The sequence below is a fragment of the Penaeus japonicus genome, unplaced genomic scaffold, assembly GCF_977035675.1.
Source record: "Penaeus japonicus unplaced genomic scaffold, GWHDUDI00000001_assembly GWHDUDI00000006, whole genome shotgun sequence".
NCBI lineage: Eukaryota > Metazoa > Arthropoda > Malacostraca > Decapoda > Penaeidae > Penaeus > Penaeus japonicus.
In genome coordinates this window covers 6,865,388-6,885,387 of record NW_028234408.1, presented here as the reverse complement: position 1 = coordinate 6,885,387, position 20,000 = coordinate 6,865,388, and the positions used below count along the sequence as shown (strand labels likewise).

General features: G+C 47.5%; 1 protein-coding gene across 3 annotated transcripts in view; it reads right to left on the bottom strand.

The window, feature by feature from the left end:
* The window catches only part of CenG1A (Centaurin gamma 1A), a 550,552-nt gene that overhangs the window by 68,285 nt on the left and 462,267 nt on the right, over positions 1-20,000 (bottom strand). For all 3 annotated transcript variants that reach the window (XM_086537624.1, XM_086537622.1, XM_086537623.1), the window contains exons 2-3: positions 16,932-17,037; positions 16,522-16,648 (exon numbers count right to left, since the gene is read on the bottom strand). In XM_086537624.1, coding sequence (XP_086393750.1) covers positions 16,522-16,648; positions 16,932-17,037 — 233 coding nt within the window. The remainder of the gene's footprint in view (positions 1-16,521; positions 16,649-16,931; positions 17,038-20,000) is intronic.

Genomic DNA, 20,000 nt, shown 5'->3' with positions numbered 1-20,000 from the left:
ATTCATGAAATATTACTAATAATAGAAGAGTTAAGTGGCGAATTTAGGATAATATTGATGATAAAAAAACATTAATACGGATATTAAAACAAAGCAAATGAGAGAGAGAGAGCGGCATCTTGAAAGACCAAGGAAGAATCTGTATAATACCGGAATATTTGCATAAATTAAGACAAGACGGCTAAAACACAAGGACCGCCGGTATTTTTTTGTTTGGAGTGGGGAGGAGGGGGGGGGGGTGAAGGTGTATCTATCCGTTACACATGTGCTTTTTTTTTCTCTCTCTCTCTCTCTTTCTCTTTCTCTCTCTCTCCATCTGGCTCTATCTCCCACTCTCCCATTCCCTCCTCCTTCAATTTCTCTCATCTCCTTTTCCCTTTCTCTCTCCCTCTCCCTCTCCCCCTCTCTCGCCTGCATTACGTTCACTATGCCCATCAGCATCAGCACATCAATAACAGGGTGTTCACTGTTCGCGGCTCTCCCTTAATCCTTCGATTACGATTCAGATCCTATTTAAAGCGCCACTCAACTGGAATGGCGGGCGGGGGAATAGGAACTGGCTTTATTCATTTTACATTTAGAAATAAAAATAGGGGACCTGTATACTATTAGTCTGCATTTCGCTTCAAGGAAAACAGAGAAAGAATTTGAAGTTTAAATTGTACGAAGAATATCATGAGACGAAGGATAAAAATTAAGAAATGGAAAAAAAATGAATGACTACATGCGATAGGCCTATATGCCTTTGCTTGCGTAGGCATCATCAACGGCTGACTTCCTGGATAAATCTGTGGCTGCAAATACATCCTTTGCGCAGCAGGAAAGGAAGGGGAGGGTGGAGGGGGGAGAGGTCAGGGAAATCTCTGATTCAGGGTGTATTCAGGGGAAAGGGGGGAGCGGGGGACGGGGGGGGGTGAAGGGATGGAAAAGAGGGAGCGGGAGAGGAGAGAAGCGTAATTAGGATGGCGTGAGGACCTCGAAGGCAGGGAAGAGAAAGGAGAGAAGGAAGTTAGGGAAATGAAGGGAGGAAATACAGGAAGGGGAGAGAAAGGATGGAAGAGAAGGGGAAAAGAAACCCCCCTCAGCCTCCAGTCTCCCCTCCCCCCCTCACACCATGCCCCCGCCTCCGACCCCCCAATCGCCGCGCAGAGACATGCTCGTCCGCATCGAATCGCCACGTGTCATTTCCATATCAATGTGATGCTCTGCCGATCTGGGCCAAGTGAAGCGTGACGTGCACTCTTCTTTTTTTTCCTCCTCTTCTTCCTCTTCTTACTCTTCTTCCCTCTCTCTCTCTCTCTCTCTTCACTCTTCTTCATTTCCTTTCTCTTCTTTTCTCGTCCGATTGCTCACATGCCCCATCCAAAAGCGACACAGCTTAAAACAAACAAGCATGATACCCAAAACACACACACACACACACACACACACACACCCCAAGGCCCAGGGAAGGCGAAGGCGCAGACAGCCGTTACATCCAGCCGCCAAGGATTTCCCGCTCTAACTATCCAATCCCGGAGGATAATCCCGCATGACAGAGGTCAGGCACGTCAGCCACGGCCGGCCGCCTCTCAAAGCGCCCTCCGCCGCGGGGGCGCGAGCAGACCCAGGCCTATTAATGCCATTAAGCCTTTCAAAGCTAAGCCTATGGTCTCACCCCCCTTCATAATGGGCTTGTAGTATTAACTCGCGACACGAATGGGGCGTCAATGGCAGCGATGGACTATATTTATTTTCGGTGTCACGACCCACGCCGCGCGCGGTCGGTCACCTGCCGCTCGCTCGCTACAAGCATGCAAGCACACATACATATATACATACATACACACATACATACACACGAGTGCTTGAGATAGAATTATGAACAGAAATTATATAGGTATAGATAAATAGGTAGATAGGTAGATAGAGATAGATATATTCTGTATCTTTTATTCTGTGCGTACACGGAATATAAAATATAACGAAAAATAAGAAAAATACTAACCGCAAAAAAATAACGAAAATCTTGTTTCTCCGACTTTCTTTTCTTTCATATATTTTTTTCTTCTTCTCCCTCGTAGCTCACGTGACCAGTGTGACACAGCGTGACACAGTTGACACGCTTGACAGCATCTCAGTCACTTTCCGCTCTTACAACTCGAATTTCACTCCTTTGCCGGTTTAAAACTGTTGACTGTTTAATGTTTTGTGTCCTTTAAATCCCATTGAAAACGCCAAGAAAATGGAGACGGGAAGAGGTGGAGGAGGATAGAATGAAGAGAATGAGAGAAGGAGATACCGAAGCAAAAAATAAAGAGAAATGGGAGAGAGAGGGAGGGAGGGAGGGAGGGAGGGAGGGAGGGAGAGAGAGGAGAGAGAGAGAGAGAGAGAGAGAGAGAGAGAGAGAGAGAGAGAGAGAGAGAGAGAGAGAGAGAGAGAGAGAGAGAGAGAGAGAGAGAGAGAGAGAGAGAGAGAGAGAGAGAGAGAGAGAGAGAGAGAGAGAGAGAGAGAGAGAGAGAGAGAGAGAGAGAGAGAGAGAGAGAGAGAGAGAGAGAGAGAGAGAGGAAACTTACCTTCCCCTCCCCCTTCCCCCTTCGCTTTCCCCTCATTCTTCCCCTCTGTGTCTGGGTACGCAAACGGGCACAGAGAGGCAAGTATATGACATGTTGCGTGTTTGGCATTGTCTATGCTGACAAGAGGGTGACAGGCCAACATGAGGGGATGGTAAGGGGGGGGGGAGAGGGGTAGGGTATAAAGGGACACATTGCTGTCACGGGTTTTTGTGTCCCTTTCTTTGTGGTGATTCGTACAGACGGCCGGACACGTGATACGTACAAGCGCGCGGACTGTGTCGACGATTGTGTGGTGATGCGACGTAACAAGAACAATAACAATAATGACAATAACAACACCTATAACAAAAACAAAACAAATAAACAAGCGAGGGTGGACATACCCATGAGAGTCGAATATTCCCTGATCTATCATTATTATTTTATTATTATATTATCTTATTATATCATATTTTCATTATATTATTTTATGTTATTAACTATTATTCATAAGTACCATCGTAACGTGTGCAGGCGTGGGAGTGGAATCAGCGACCGCCCACGCCCGTAAAATCTGTAAAATCTCTCCTCACTTCCATGGGAGAAGGAGGGAGGGGAGGGAGGGGGGGAAACATTTTGCGTGTGTGTTGTGGTGGTTGGGGGGGAAGAGGGGAAAAGGGAAGGGGAAAGAGGAAGAGGAAAGAGAGAAGGGGGAGGGGTTGAAGAGAGACGATGACGGGAAAAAGTGAAGGAATAGGGGACAATAGGCAGGCGTGAAGGGAGGTGAGGGGAGGGGAGAAGAGGGGAGGGGAGGGGAGGGTGAGACGGGGGGGGAAGGGTGCGTGGGAAAGCGTGCGAGCAATGTGATGAGTTGCAGAAGCGAGCGGATGACGAGGTCGGTCCACCTGCCTCGCTCGGACCGGATGTGATGACGGGCTGTTGCTGAGACCGGGGTGGGGGTGGGGGTGGGGGTGGGGGTGGAGGATGGGGGGAGGGGGTGACGCGGCAATGTTACGGGGAAGAACTTGACACTTCTCTCGATCTATCTATTCTCACATCTCTATCCATAGAGCTATACTTATACCCCCCCATCCTCTCACCCTCCCCCTCCCCCTCCCCCTTACCATGTCCCTCATCCTTATCCTTACCCTCTCCGTTACCTTCACCCTCACCCTCTCCTTCACCTTCACCTTCACCTTCACCTTCTCCTTATTGGATCTTTGCTGATTCCTCTCTCCCGACACTTACTGGTCTTCCCCAGTTCCTCATTTTCCCCTCGCGGCCTATTTCCCTCACCGCGCTCGTCTCTTCCCGTCACCGCAAGAAGCCTATAAAATTTGGCACTCGAGGCATTTTCTTCGTTTTCTTTCGCTTCGCCTTTTTTTTTATCTAATCTTCGTGTTCTCTTTCTCCTTCTTATGGTATACTCTTTTAGGTATGCTGATACGCATTGCTGTATACTATGGGTATATCAAGGACGTTTAAAACAACTTTTCTTTTCCCTTTATCATCAATATCTATCTGAAGTAAGCACATTTCCTATCTATAATGCTCCTCTCTCTCTCATTCTTATTCTCATTATTTCTTCTCGTCTTAATCATTTTTCTCCGTTTAATCAGACGCTCCTCTTAACGCAAACCTACAGACCATCACCTTTCAAATAAATAAATAAAATCTGCGTTCTGACCAAGCCTCTTTTTCCACGAAAGAGTGGCACCTTTTCAGCCACTTCCAGGGTGTGCCATTCGTTCGCGGAAAGAGCGAAGTGGCACCATATGTCTGCCCTCCTCCCCCCCCTCCCCCCTCCCTTCACCCCCTCTCAAGTTGACATGATGGGTTGACGATAGGACAAGAAGGGGAGGGGGAGGGGAGGGGGGAAGTGATGGGTTAGTTGAGGGTAATGGAGGGGAGGGAGAGGAGAAGGGGGGGGGGGGCAGGGAAGGTTGGGCTTTAGCAGTGCCATATCCTCCCCTCTCTAAAGGTGGGGAAAATGCCTGAGGGAGAGAGGGAGAGGGAGAGGGGGTATGGGTTAGAGGAAAGGGGGCATGTGACCGTGCCATCGTAAAACGCCTAAAAGCCATAAAATCATGACGTTCATATCCGTGTCAATACAGGCAAGACTTCCCAATGGTGATGTTTGTGGTCACAACCATAGCTTGGTGACGAAGGGGAAAAGAAGGGGAAGGGGAGGGGAAAAGAAGGGGGGAGGAACGTGGTAAGAGGGGAAAGGAGGGGAATGCAGGAGGAGTGGAGGAGGAGGAGGAGGAATAGAAGACGAAGAAGTAGAAGAAGGAAGAACAGAAGGAGAAGGAGGAGGCGCGGGATAAGAAGAACGAGACGAAGGGCGAAGGGCGTGCCCTTCCCGCAGGACATTCAGACATTCTTATGACGTCGCTAAAGATATCCTCTGTCAGCTGACTGATACACTTACTATTCTTAGCGCAGAGCCACCAACGTCATGGACATCGTTCTCTAACAGTGACGTTTGCTGTCCTAATCCGCATTTCTTGCATGCCTCGTTTACAAATGAGATTAAAAAAAACAATAAGGAAAACAAACAAACAAACAAACGAAAATCTGACTTGGCTTCTCATCATCTCTGTGTATTTGTTTATTCACTGGCGTTGATGTTACAGTTCTGCATGATCGCATGTCACTATTTCGCATGATCATTTGCCATCATCTTTAAAAGTATTACTATAATCAACCTCATCATTTCTATCATTACACAATCACCACCATCACCCTCATTACCATCACAATCTACACCATTCTAACCATCATCACACCATCACCATTACCACATATCAACTCCAATCAGGGACAGAGACAAAGAACCCTCCCTCCAACCCCCCCTGCCTAATCCCTCTCTTGTTGACCTACGAGAAGACAGCCGTTGTGGATCTCCAGCCCTGACCTCTGACCCCTGACCTACCCTCCACATCCGTCCCTTAAAAGCTTGTGGTGCCAGTGGTGGCGGTGGTGATGTGGTCGTGAAATAATGACAAATATAATCGGAATCATAATAATGATAATAATAATAATAATAATAATTAACAACACTAAACTAACAAACAAAAGCACAACCCCTCTACCTGTCTGTCAGTATCATCGTACATTTTCGGTATTACTCCGTAAATCTCTCTTCCATATTTCTTACTTCCCTTTATTCCCTTTCTTTTCCCCTTCCCAATGCCCTTTCTGATTTCGTAACCCTTAAACGGATCAAAAGAGGAAAAAGAAAAAGAAAAAAACACATGAATATACAAACATATTTCTCGCCCCTGCGCCTTAAAGAATCTTTTACGATCTATTTGCATAATCCCGCGAACTGGGGATTTTACGTGGAAATATGCATCTATAAGTATTATATAAAAAAGGGAAAGGAGATCTATATATAGCAAGCTTTAGCACATTTCCTAGCGTTGGTGTCTGGAGAAGGGAGAAAGAGGGAGAGGGAGGGAGAGAAGGAGATGGAGGGAGGGAGGGAGGGAGGGAAAGAGGAGGGAGGAGAGAGAGGGAGGAGAGGGACGGAGGAGAGGGACGGAGGAGAGAGAGAGAGAGAGAGAGAGAGAGAGAGAGAGAGAGAGAGAGAGAGAGAGAGAGAGAGAGAGAGAGTAAGAGGGAAAGTGAGAGAGGGAGAGGGAGAGGGAGAGGGAGAGGGAAAGGGCGAGGGAGATGGAGAGGAAGCAAGAGACAGGGAGAAGGAAAGAGGAAGAGGAGGGAGTCCATGCCACCGCTTCCTAGCTACAGTGCCTGGGTCTCTAAGGGTCCGTGACGCCATGAGTGCCAATGACGTCATAAACAAGAAGGCGGGGATGGAGGGGGGGGGGGGTATGAGAGACACCCTACCACCTTTTGCCCTCCTCCTCCTCCTCGGCTTTCAGGAAGTAAACATTATGTCCACTCTGCTAAATATACACATGCACACATATAAATATATGTCTTTGTTCTTTCTTTCTTTAGTGGATAGAGGGAGTTAGGCGAAGGGAAGAGAAGGGAGGGGAGGAGAAGGGAGGGGAGGAGACGAAGAGGAAAAGAGAAGAGACACCCGATCCTTACCCCCAAGACCCCCCCCCCCAAAAAAAAAAAAAAAAATCAAAATACGGTTACGCCTCAAACCACGCCCACCTTAACCTTATCCCCTCCCCCCACCTCCTCTTCCAAAAAAAAAAAAAAAAAAAAAAAAAAAAAAAAAAAAAAAATCTATGATCCAAAACCAGGGCGCCGACAGGGGTTCAAGCAAACCAACGAGACAGACACAACAGCTGCCAGGGTAAAGAGGGTGTGGGGGAAGGGAAGGGGAGGGGGGGGGGTTATCCATAGCTCTCTCGCTCACCCTGCCGGAGGATTACAAGTGATCTCGGTTTTAATTACTGAACAAACCGACAAGGCAGTTGAATGGTTGGGCATTGTTGTCAGTTGTTCGAGGTTGTGCTGTGCCTGTTGGGTGGCTAATGAGGATAGTCACTGTGGCAAGAGTAATTATTAGAATAATCATCATTATGATAGTAATAACATGGTAACAGTAATAATAATATAATAATGAGAATGATAAAGATAAAAAATAACAATAACAATAGTAATAACAATAACAATAATGACGATGATATCAATAACCATAATAATGATAAGACATTCACGAAACTCGAGCCGCATCCCGCACGATCACATCACGCGTTCGTCTACGCTGCGTGGCACGGTACGCGTGCAACATGGCAAATGGCATATGCAAAAAGGGGGCTTGGATAATTGGCGACACCCACGCTGGATAACCACGTCTCGGTTGAATGCGGATCCTCCATGCGAGCCTTGAGGAAGGGAGAGGGAGAGGGAGAGGGAGTAGGAGAAAGGGAGATGGAGTAGGAAAAAGGAAGGGAGAGGGAGAGGGAGAGGGAGGGAGAGGGAGTGGGAGAAAGGAAGGGAGAGGGAAAGGGAGCTGGAGAGGGAGTAGGAGAAAGGAAGGGAGAGGGAGAGGGAAACATGAGGGTTAGGGAAGGGTAATTAGCAAACATCAAATAAGGAGAGGGAGAAGGTGAAGGTGGGAGAGGGGGGAAGGGTGAACAGAGAGAGAGAGAGAGAGAGAGAGAGAGAGAGAGAGAGAGAGAGAGAGAGAGAGAGAGAGAGAGAGAGAGAGAGAGAGAGAGAGAGAGAGAGAATGCGAACCAGATGGCCGAGATGGAATAGGACATGAGACATGAGGGACAATTCCAACAAATAAACAAGCACACTCTCTTCCTTTCTCCCTCCTCTCTCATCCTCACTCTCACATACACTCTATCCTTCTCCCTATCTTCCTCTCTCCCTTTCTTCCTCTCTAATCCTCACTCTCCCTTTCTCCCTCCCTCACCCTCACTCTCACATTTTCTCTTAGTTGTGGCATCAGCAGATTCTTGGAGTACAGAGACTGCTGCTTTTTATCATAAAGCCCAAAACCACAGCTTAACAAATACACCAACAGCCCTTACAAAACCTAAACAGTACAACCATCCCATTATTTCCTGGTCAGTCGCGTGCTTGAAGCATTCTGAACGCTTAAAACAGCTGTCCTCAAAGGCAAAATATCAAGCACAGACAAAAGACAGACGCATATATCCCCCTCGAGTGCAACCTTACGAGCGTGACACTCCAAAATCGTTTCCTGAATACTACGCAACCTCGAGCTTGAGGTCGTGGCGTTGAGCACAACATAATCTTTCTCATTTCCTTCAGTCCGTGTTTGGACTGGCTGTATGTTTTAGGGACTGTGCTTCTGTCTGTGTCTCTCTATCTCTTTTGCAAAGTCTCTGTTACTATATATTTATCTCTTCCTCTTCCCTTCCTCCTTCTCTTTCAACTTCTCTCTCTCATTCTCATTCTCTCTCTCATTCTCATTCTGCTTTACCTTCTGTTTCTCCTCCTTCTCCTTCCTCTTCCTCTTCCTCTGCCTCTCCTTCTCCCTTTCTACCTCCCTCTCCATTATCTCCCAGGGTGTGCGTCAAGGGGACCCCACTATCTCTCTCACTATCACTCACTATCTTTAGGGCGCCTCTGCAGCCGTTAGCGCTCGCAAGGACGGCTCAACTTCTGCAGTATTTATCGTCTAACTCGTTTTTTTTTTTTTTTCGTTTTTTTTGAGGGGGGTGAGGGATAACGTGAAGCCAAAGGCCAAAATATAATCTTGAAAATTTATTTCAAAAGAAGTTACCAATAACAAAAATAACAAGAAAAAAATAATCAAAACTAATCATTCTTTGAAAAACACTATAATTAATAAAAAAAAAGCAAACAAAGGCAGTGATTTCCCTCAAAATGTGGCCCTCAAAACCGCGGGACAATGAAGTACTCAACCGAGAGAGAAAGAGAAAAGAAAACCTTACTCAACAATGTAAAAAAAGAATGAAAAGGAAGAGCAGTTAACACTACAGTCACGAGTTTCCTGCCATTCAGTCTCTTCCGCGCGATCGATACGCTCAACAACTGCAATCTGGACTCGAGAGAAGAAACAGAATGAAAGAGGGCGAGAGAGAGAGAAAAAAAAACATTGAAAGCGTTTTTCAAGCGGTTATCTCTCCCGGCCCTTTTCTCTCTTTTTATCCTTTCGTTTTCTTTTTCTTTTCTTTTTTTCTTTTGATGATTTAATTCTTTTTCTGGCTTGGTTTTGGTAATTTTATTCACTCACTAACTCACCTACTACCCCCCTCCTCCCCTCTCTCCCTCTCTCTCGATCTACAATTTAAGAAAAACATGACAACGTATCGTGGTCATCCTCCGACCCCTCTACCCCTTTACCCCCCCCCCCTTCCCCATCAACCCAACCCCCAGCCCCAGTCCCCCCCCCAAAAAAAAGGAAGAAAAAAAAGGTAAACAATGACACCAGACGAATTCGAATCAGCTGCTCATTTGTCCTTGTTCACAACACAATGGCCAGACAAAGAAAATTAAAAAAACATCAACAACAATAAAAAAACACATGTAACACCAATCGCCAATCAATAAACACAAAAGGAAGGGTCTACGGATAAGATTTTTTTTTTCTAATGTTGCTAAAAAAGGACATGGAGAATGAGGAAAAAAAGGGCCACAGAGAGAGAGAGAGAGAGAGAGAGAGAGAGAGAGAGAGAGAGAGAGAGAGAGAGAGAGAGAGAGAGAGAGAGAGAGAGAGAGAGAGAGAGAGAGAGAGAGAACGAATCGTTGATGCAGATGTCAGCTTTGCAAAAAGAGAGAGAGGGAGAGAAAGAGAGAAAAAATAATAGCCACGTGCAAGCTGTTTTGTCAGGCCCATTTCGCTGCATTATGGGGGGTGAGGGGGGAGGGGGGGATCACGATGGGCCTTTTCTAACTCACAAAAGACCTAGTTTTTTTTTTGTCTTGTTTTTTGTTGTTTTCTTATCTAAACACGTCAGGACATCACGAAGATTATGTCTTTGAGGATAATGATTACGACAACAATAGCAATGATAGCAACTTCAATTACGATGACGAATGACGATAATGATGATAAAAAAAAAATCTAGCAAAAGCGAGGCAGAGACTTCCTCTCGAGATCCTTATCCTCCTCCTAGTCCAGCGTAAACATCGTAAAGCGTTATCCTTCGAGGAGCCGCCGCTTCCTCCTGCATTCCTCCGACTCGGCGGCTAAGGACACTGTCTCAAGGAGAATTTCTCTTATACATATATATACATAAATACATAATTATATATTATATATAGATAGTTAGATAGATATAGATAGATATATATAGTTATTTACTTCGTTTCTGCAATCGTTAGTTCAGATTTTTCTGAAAAGAAATATGTGTGCGTGGGAAGGGAGAGAGAAGAGAAAAGGAAAAACAGAACTCAAGATAAAAGGCGCTGATAAAAATACACTCGACATCCTACTTCCCAACATCCTCTTCCTTCTTTCCTCCCCTCCTCCCCTTTTCCCCTCTCCCCCTCTTCCCCTTTCCTTCCTTACCCTATACCCTATCCTTTCTTCTCTCCCCCCCTTACTCCCCCACCCTCCCCCCTCTTCAAGCAGATTACGGATCCCTTCAACATCAGGGTACCTTCACCTGGTTGAACCCCCCCTCCCCTCCCCCTCCCCCTCCCTCTCCCTCCCTCCTAACTGCGGTCTGTCGTGCCTGCAACCTTGCACGAAACGAACAAAACGTGTCAACGCCAGCTAGGGTGTGGGTGACAAGGGTGACAGGGGAGAGGGAGGGAAGAAGGGCGTACTGGGGGAAGGGGGGAGGGAGGGAGGGAAGGGAGAAAGAAGAGGAAAGAGAGAAAGGGGGAGGGAGGGAAGGAAGGAAAAACAAAGTGACAGGGAGGGAGGTGGAAGGGAGAAGAGGGTGAAAAGGGAGAGGGACGGGGGTTTAAGGGGGGGGGGGGTAAGGCAACTGTTGTTCTCAAGTCTCCCCGAGCATTTTGTGGATGCTGGAGTCCACTAAACATCTATCTTCCACGTGCTTTACCCTCATCCACATTCCGGATTATCTATAGATACCTCACCCATACATCTCGGTGGTTTTATGACTCCCGCTCAATACTCAGAACCCCCCCCCCCCTCCCCCGTCTTGGCACACGTCTTCGCTTCTCCGAAAAGTATATAAGTGTGCGCAAGACGAAGGTGGCTTGGTGAGTGCAAGGATGAATGAGTGTCAGTGTTACAGCCAGTGTGAACGAGGGGGAGAAGAGGGGGGGCCCCGCGGACTTCTTTCTCCTCCTTTTCTTCCTTTTGGTCCGATCATAATCATTATTATTATCATTACTGTTACTAGTATCATTATCGTGATCATTATTATTATCAATACCGTTATTTCTATCACTACTGTTATCATTATCATTCTCATTCTCTTCCTTCTTCTTCTCCTCCTCCTTCTTCCCCTTCTCCTTCTTCCCCTTCTCCGTCTTCCCCCCTCTCCCTATTCCTCCTCCTCAAGCGGAAGTGCAAGAGGATTAGCCGGCGACCGCGTCTCTTGCTCCCTCCGGATTACAACCAAGCCATTTATACATCTGCTTTTAATCCTTCGTCTGAACGTAAAAAAGACTAGAAAAAAAAGTCCTGACTCACATTTCACCCCAAAATAGAGGAGAAAAAAATACAAGGAAGAAGAAAACGAAAGAAGAAGAAGAAAAAAGAGAGAGAGGAAAAAAAAGTGTATAAGATATTCTTATACACGTCTTCATCTCTCGCCGGGTGTCACTTACGGGATTGAATCGCGTAGGATATCCTTCGCATTCCGACTTTTGCTCGGCCTTTGGAGGATTCCCACGGGAGGGAGGGAGAGGGGGGGGGAGGTGGAGAGAGAAGAGGCAGGGGAGTCCTCTTGGCTTTCCAACGACCAGAACGGGAAACGATCAGAGAGCGACTCCATGGCAATAGATTTTTATGTACTTTTTTGAAGTTTATTCTTGCACTGCACTCTCGGCTAACTAAACATATTCTCTCCGTTCTTTTAAGGAAGAGGAAGAGGGAGAGGGGGATAGGGGGGAGGGGGGAGGGAGGGAGGGAGGGAGGGAGGGAGGAGAGAGAGGTGAGAGAGGGAGGAGAGAGAGGGAGGAGGGGGAGGGGCAGGGGGAGGGGGAGGGAGAGAGAGAGAAAAGGAAAAAGAAACAGACAAAAATTAGAAAAAGAAAATAAAAGCAGAATTGAAAAACGAAAAAAAATACAGAAAGAGATCCCCATTCCCCCGGTTCCCATCGACGGAAAGGGGGGAGGGGGAGGGGGGAGATATTCCACAACAAACCGAAGAGGGAAACATCCAATTTTAATGTAGTTGCGAGAGATGAAAAGAAAAAAAAAAAATATATATATATATACATGTGCGGCGACCAGCGTGTGAAATAGAGCGCGAGGGGCCATTATAACAGAGCTCGGATCCTTGCTATTATCCTCTAGGAGGGAGGGGGGGGATAAGGACTAGGAGAGGAGGGAGAGATGTGAGAATGAAAGAGAGGAGGAGGAAATGGAGACATGGAGAGGGAGGGAGGGAGAGATCAGAGCAGAAAGACAGAAAAAAACATGAAAACCATAAAATAAAAAAAATAAAATAAAAAATAAAGAATAATAACAAAATAAAGGCAAAGAGAAAAAAAAAAAGAAAAGGAAAAAAAATAGAGGGCGAAAGCAAGAGAAAGGGAAACAACCGTTCTAAATAATCCGTAAAAGTAACGGACAAAGAACCCCCCTGTCCTGTGTTTCAAAACCATTTAGAAGCATAATAATAGAAAAAAAATCAATCGCTTAGCGCCTCCCCTTCTTTCCCTTGGGACATTTCATCCCCCTATCCCCCTCTCCCCCCACTCCCCCAGATTTCCTTTTTTACGACTCCAAAAAAGGGACGAGAATGGCCTAAAACCCATAAAGAGTTCATTAATGGCAGCCTGACTGACTACCTGTAGGCCACCTCTCTACCCCCTCCCCTCCTCCCCTTCCCCCTTCCCCCTCCCTTTAAATTCCCATGGCAAGGGGGTTTTCCTCTCTTTTCCCCTCTTTCTCACGATAAATGTCAATACAGATAGGTTGTAAAGCCGACAGGCAGAGTTGAAATGTTGTTGCGCAATGCGTGAATGAGAGATAGGGGAAGGGGAAGGGGAAGGGGAAGGGGAAGGGGAAGGAGGGGAGGAGAAGGAGGAGGAGGAAGAGAATTATAATAACGAGAAAAGGGAATAACAGGGGGAGAAGAAAAAAAGAGATAGAGACGAAGGTGAGAGAAAGAGACAGAGAGGAAGGAGTGACAGGAGAAGAGAGCAAGGAAGAGAAAAAGCTTAGAGAAATAAGGCGAGTAACAGATACAGAGACAATAACAATCATAATAGAAGAAAGCATAAGCGATACGATTAACCTCAAGACAAAAAAAAAGAAGCTCTCCCGCTCACACACACAAAAACAACAAAAACAACAACCACAACAAAACTCAAAACCCCGATCTCTACCCAGCGGACACCCAGGACTAAACTGCATACCTGAAGGACAAGACTGATTAGCAGGTGGACACAGAAGTAAAGAAAAGAAAGCAGGAGAGGCTACTACACCCCATGCAGCAGGTGCGCGTGCATTGCGGGTGGCCCGAACACAAAACTGTCTTTACGGCAGGCAATAAAAAAATATAGGCCTACCCCCCATCCCACCCCACCCCCACCCGCCTTCTAAACCCCCTACTGTGGGCTGAGGGTGGGAGTAAGACAGTTGATGGACAGGATGCGGAGGGAGAGGAAGAAGGAGGGAGGGAGGGAGGGAGGAGAGGAGAGAAAGAGGGCATTTAGTGGGCACTTAGGTAAGGCTTGAGTTACTAGAAGGGGAGAGGGAGAGAGGAGGGGATAGAGGAGGAGGAGAAGGCGACGAGAGGAGAAAAGGCTAAGAATGATGACCTGTCACAGCGGTCACTCAAGAACAAATAAACTAATAAACACATAAACAAACGGAAATAAAGATCGATATAGGACCGAAGTGTTAGAATGACGTCACACACCGCAACGCAAGCAGAGCCGCCCCGACAACACAGGAAACACGCACATCAAACGAATACGACAGAAGCGAGGACAAACAACGACACGAACAGATGCCCGCAGATGAAAGGGGGAGGGGGAGGGAGAGGGAGAGGGGGAGAAGAGAGGAAGGAAGGAGGAAGGGAAAAGAGAGAAGAGAGAAATGAGAATTGTAATAATAGGGAATGGTAAGGAAGAGAGCGAGAAAATGAGAGAGAAAAAAAAAGCAGACGAGGCGCGAGATCAGCAATGTAAAAAAGAGAGAAAGACAGCAGTTACATGAATAAGAAAAGATAATTATACCAAAAAAGAAAGAAAGAAGAAGCGAGGTGAGATAGGGGAGAAAATAAAGAAATGAGGAAAGGAGCGGGGAGAAAACGGGGGAGTGGGGGAAGGGGGGGAATCGTAACTCGTGGTCCAGCTTGGTAAACACAACTGGGCCCCCTGGGGATGCGCCCACGGCAGGGTGCCAACTGCCTACAAGGAACCCATTAGGCAGGGAAGACCCATTTCCAGCCGCCCTTTCCCGCCACCGCCACCGCCGCCGCCGCCGCTCCAGATACGAGTCCTGGAGTTCTTTGGGGGTGAAGTAAGGATGGCGTGATCGCGCGATAACTTTAATGTTCTTTGATAACACACCTGAACAATGCCTTGGCTTGGTGGTCATCGGAATCGCAGAATAACACGACGCGATAACGAAGTTCTTTGATAACGCGATGCCTTGGATGTACTTTGGTAACACAAACTGATTAATGCGTTCTCCGAAAAATGGAAAATAACATCACGCGACCAAGTGAACGTTCCTGGATAACACGATAACATAACGCTCTCTGATAACGCAAAAATGACAATATTGCGTGATACCTTAACGTTTCTTCATGCCACTAATGACATGAAGATTACTGGTATTAAAGCAAGAACGATAAAAGCAACAATATTAAATCTTATTACTACTATAACTACCATTATTACAATCATCATCCCTGTTAATACTACTGTCATTATCATCGGCATCATTCTGATCACCATTACTATTACTATCACCAATCCTCTTATCACCATCATCATCACCATCGTTATCATTATCATCATTATCCATCTCCTATTTCCCCTTCTCTTCCTCCTCCTCCTCCATCTCCCTTTCCCTTCCGATACACAAGCGAGCGTCGCGACTGGGTACCGACACTAACGAGCGATTTTAGCGTGAACGAGCGTTATCGGTTCCCGTAATTTAGGGTCATTTCGGGCGGAGATTTTAGGGAAGCCGATAGTAAAGGAGGGGGGGAGGGAGGGGGAGGAGGGAGGGCGTCACGGTGACGGTGGGTGTGGGACTGTGGGTGTGTAGGGTGGTGGTGGCGGGGTGGGGAGGAAAAAAAGAGGGTATAGAGTGAAGAAGGGAGAATAAAGATGGAAGGGAAGGGAAGGGAAGGGAAGGGAAGGGAAGGGAAGGGAAGGGAAGGGAAGGGAAGGGAAGGGGAAGGGATAGGGTGGCGAAGAGAAAGTAGAGGAGAAAAGGAGGAGGGGATAGAGAAGGTGATAAGATATATCGCCCTCTCCCCCACCCACCCGCAGGCTCAAACACAGGCCCGCCCATCCACCCACCGCGCCCACAGACACACAATCAACAGTTTCCCCCTTCGCCGATTAGACACAAATCGGAGCGTGTCCAAAAAATCCCTGGTCTGAAAAAAAACAACAAACAACCAATCAACCAATCAGTAATTCAATCAATCAAATCACTTGATTAGAAAAGGAATCACCCGCCGCCCATTCTCGCCCGCAATCATCACTCACAACAACACCATTAACATTGTTCTATAAATAAATCACTATACGCCATTATAGCGAGCGACCCATCTCCCCCCTCCTACTCCCTCCCCCTATGTAACGCCCTTGAACCCCCCTCCTACCCCCCCTCCAACCCCCCTAAAAATCATTACCTAATATTAATCACTATCGACGCACCTGTTCCCGGAAAAGATCCCCCATCCCCCTCCCCTCCCCTCCCCTCCCCTCCCTTCATGATGGTCACTGTGAGAGATAATGTTAATGACCTTTCAGGCAGGCAGGCAGTCAACCCCTCCCCCTATCCCCCTATCCCCCCTTCCCCCTCCTCCCCACACACCTCCATGCCAACGTGAACCCAGCAGGCTCTCTTAATCGCCTTGACATTAAATAATCACTTTAAATAGGATTTCGCGTACACTTCCATGAAACAAATTAATACTGGCCTTTCTCTGGCCTTGCTTTCCCTCTCTCGTTTCTCTCCATTTTTCTCCTCCCTGCTTTCTTTTCTGCTTTCTTCACGTCTGTTTTCTTTATCCTTCTATTCTCTCTTTTCTTGCTTTCCCTCATTTACTCTCCCCTCCCTTTCCTAGAGCCATCTTTATATCCTTCTTTCCATCCACCTATATCCTAGTTTCCCATCCCATCCATACCCTTATTCTCTCTTCCTTCCCACCCATCCCTCAACCATCCTTCCTCCCTCCCCCCCTCTTTCCCTCCCTCCCTCCCTCCCTTCCTCATTCCTCACCTGCAGTTCTGGCGGGCCTCCTTCGTCGCGTATGAGGAGGAGGTAGCTCTGTCCGTCGAGCACGATCTCCTTCTTGAAGCGACCTCCCTCGGGGCTCTCCTCCTGCATGTACGACCCCGTCAGGTATCTGAAGGAGGAGAAAGAAAATAAAAAATAAAGACGTATAAAGCGAATCGTGAATGAAAGGGCAACTGGGGAAATAGGCGTGAATATACATCAGAATAAAGAAATGGCATCAACTATCATAAAAACGAAAGTATATAAAGCAAAACTTCCATAAAGACAAACCCCCTGTGTTGATGCGTGAACAATAAACCAAGAATAAGAACAAAGAATGAGAGAACATGAACAAAATATACAAACAGACAATCAACAATAACGAACTCCTTTGCGAGCTCCCCGATACTGACCTGTGCACGAGCGCGGACTTGCCGGAGGAGAGCGAGCCCACGATGCCCAGCCGCAGGTCGGGCACGCCGCGGGACAGCGTCCATTCCTGAGAGTTGACGAACGAGTCTGCAAAGAGGAAGAAACAAGGTGAGATAAGCGAGTTTATTATACGAGAGATTATATTAAATATGTCTGGGAGGAGGAAGGAGACATGCGGTAAATGTCTTCTTTTTTTCGTTTTCTTCTTCGTGTATGTGTGTGTGTGTGTGTGTGGGGGGGGGGGGGGTCGGGGTGTGAATGTGCATATAAATGTGAGTGTGCGTGCATAACCTCCACTTATTTATGTATGTATGTATGTATCAGTCTACAATCACATACTGTACATGCCCCGACGTCAATAAAACCAGCCCTTCCCGCACTTCCCACCTAAACACCAGTCCGCTTAATCACACTGAAAGCCGTGGGAGCGCCGACCTTTGTTTCTTCACTCGTCACCGCCGTCACTGCCGTCACCGCTGTCAATGCTGTCACGACCGTCACTGTCAGTCACTCCCGCTGACAGACGACAGCCATAATTCCACGGTTTCCCTTAACCTCATCAGCATTTCGGAAGTGTCCGGTGAAGGCTTAGTAGGGAGGCAGTGGGTGAAGGTCGTCTTAAGAGCGCAGCTGAATCGACATACTCACTCAAGACACGTACACACACGTACACGTACACACACACACACACACACACACACACACACACACACACACACACACACACACACACACACACACACACACACACACACAGATCCGGCTAATCCACGGTCCGTCACGTACGGGTGTCGCGACATGCATGCGTACACACATACTTACACTTGCTCGTCAGCTCTCACCTTAACCTCTATTTGACATTTCAAGTTGGAGGGAGAGGGTGGAAGGGAGTGATTGAGGGAAAGGGAGGGAAGAAGGGAGAGAGGGAGGAAAGGAAGGAGGGAGTGAGGGAGGAAAGGAAAGGAAGGAAGGAAGGAGGGAGAGAGGGAGGAAAGGAAGGAAGGAAGGAAGGAAGGAAGGAAGGAAGGAGGGAGAGAGGGAGGCAGGAAGGGAGGGAAGGTTGGAGGGAAACAAAGAGGGAAGGGAAGAGAGCGAGAAACAGACACAGATAACAAACACGAGACGAGACACAGATAACAAGACATAAACGGCGAAACAGAACGAGAGGACGTAATAAAACTAAACTTAAAAAAAAAAAACGAAATCAACGAAACCCCAAAGTTCGAGGGAAAAGAGTACCCGAGAAGAGCGTACCCCCCCCAACCCCAACCCCACCCCCACCCACCCACCCACGCCCTGCAACACAACACAAGAGACCCCGACAACCAAAGCACAGTCACGCTCCGGACACGTAACACGCGACACATGCATTCAACTCCGCATTTCAATAGCGTGCGCTTGACGGGGTCACGGACGTCCACCTATTCACCAGAACGAGAGAAAGTGACAGCAATTTACGTATTAATAAAAGGAAGAAAAAAAAAAGCAGGAAAAATAAATCGAGAAGTTTGAAAAGCGTGACGATGACGTCTACTGAAATGACGTCGTTTGAATTGGGCAAGACATGACATGACATGATATGGATGATCTCGTTTTTTTTTTCTGCTTCAGATCATGAAGGGGGAGCGAGGAAGGGATGGGGAGGAGTCAGTTACCTCGGAGATTAACGTTAAAGGCAAGATTAACGAAACAGGTAAATATATATCTACATCTTTCTCTTCAACTCTCTCAACCATCCACCCACCCACCCACCCACCCACCCACTCACTCACTCACTCACTTACTCACTCGCTCCCTTCCCTTCCTTTCCCCGCAACCCCAACCTCTCCACTTAACCTGCAATAACAGCACGAACCCGCCCGGTAATGACGGGCAACGTTGCATCACACTCTTTCCACCCTGCAACAAGGTCGGCACCGAAGTAGCTGTGTCACCGTCAGCGTGTCGCCGGCGAGGCTCGTGACATGAGCGACGGTGACATGACACGGCACTCGGCAACGACCTCGGACGGACGACCCTCAGGGGGGGAAAAAAGCGATCCAAACGACCCTACCTTCGGGCCATCACAGACGAGGTCGAACGGCCATCGACACAAGGCCACGCGGAGCGCTCGACGACATTCCGACATTCCAATTCCCGCTCGGACTAATGGCACCAAAACCATTCCCATTTACCCTCCAATTAGTGGAATCAGAAGCATCATTTACCACGGGATTTTTTTTTCTCCTACTATCTCTCGCCCCGCCCGCAGGGAGTGAATGTACACAGTGTACATATTTGTACATGCGAAAACACACACACACACATACGAGCGAGAGTGTACATGTGTGGAGAGGCAACACAATCAATAAATAACCAGCCTGATTCGCCTTTTAAGGCAAACCTGAGTGAGTCATGAATCTTGACTCCTTCTCGCAACTGGGGCGACCCGCTCATGTTGGCATTGTTGCACATATCGACTTGTGCATCTTAACTGTGCCACTACATGCACACAATCTTAGCAACGTCTTTCTTCTCCTTCTTTGCTTTCTTTTCCTATTCCTTCTCCTTCTTTTATTGATCAATCATCATCATTATCTTTCTTCTCCCTTTTTTCTTCTCTCCCTCCTCCTTTTTCTTCTAATTTTTCTACCATATCCTCTTCTCTTCTCCCATCCAACCCGTAACAGGCGAGAGAATGGGACCCTTGAGTCGCTTCCCGTCGATAAAACTGGCCATCAACGAGCCCACGACTCCGCGACCTGGGCCAGAGACATCGGCCAGGTCACGGGGCACGACAAGACCAGGGTGACAACAGAGAAGCCCCCCCCTCCCCCCCCCTCTCTCTTCTTCCGGATGACTCACCCATCCATCCATCCTTCCTTCCTTCCTTCCTTCCTTCTCGTCTACGATGTCTATACGTACTCCTACGCTAGGATTTTTTGTTCAAGTGTCATTCTCTGCCAGTCTGTCAGTTAGTCAGTCAGTCAGTCAGCCAGTTAATCTATAAGTCTTCCTCCCCCCTCCGTCCCCTAGCCACCGGCCCGCGCCTAAACAACAGAGTCGCCAAT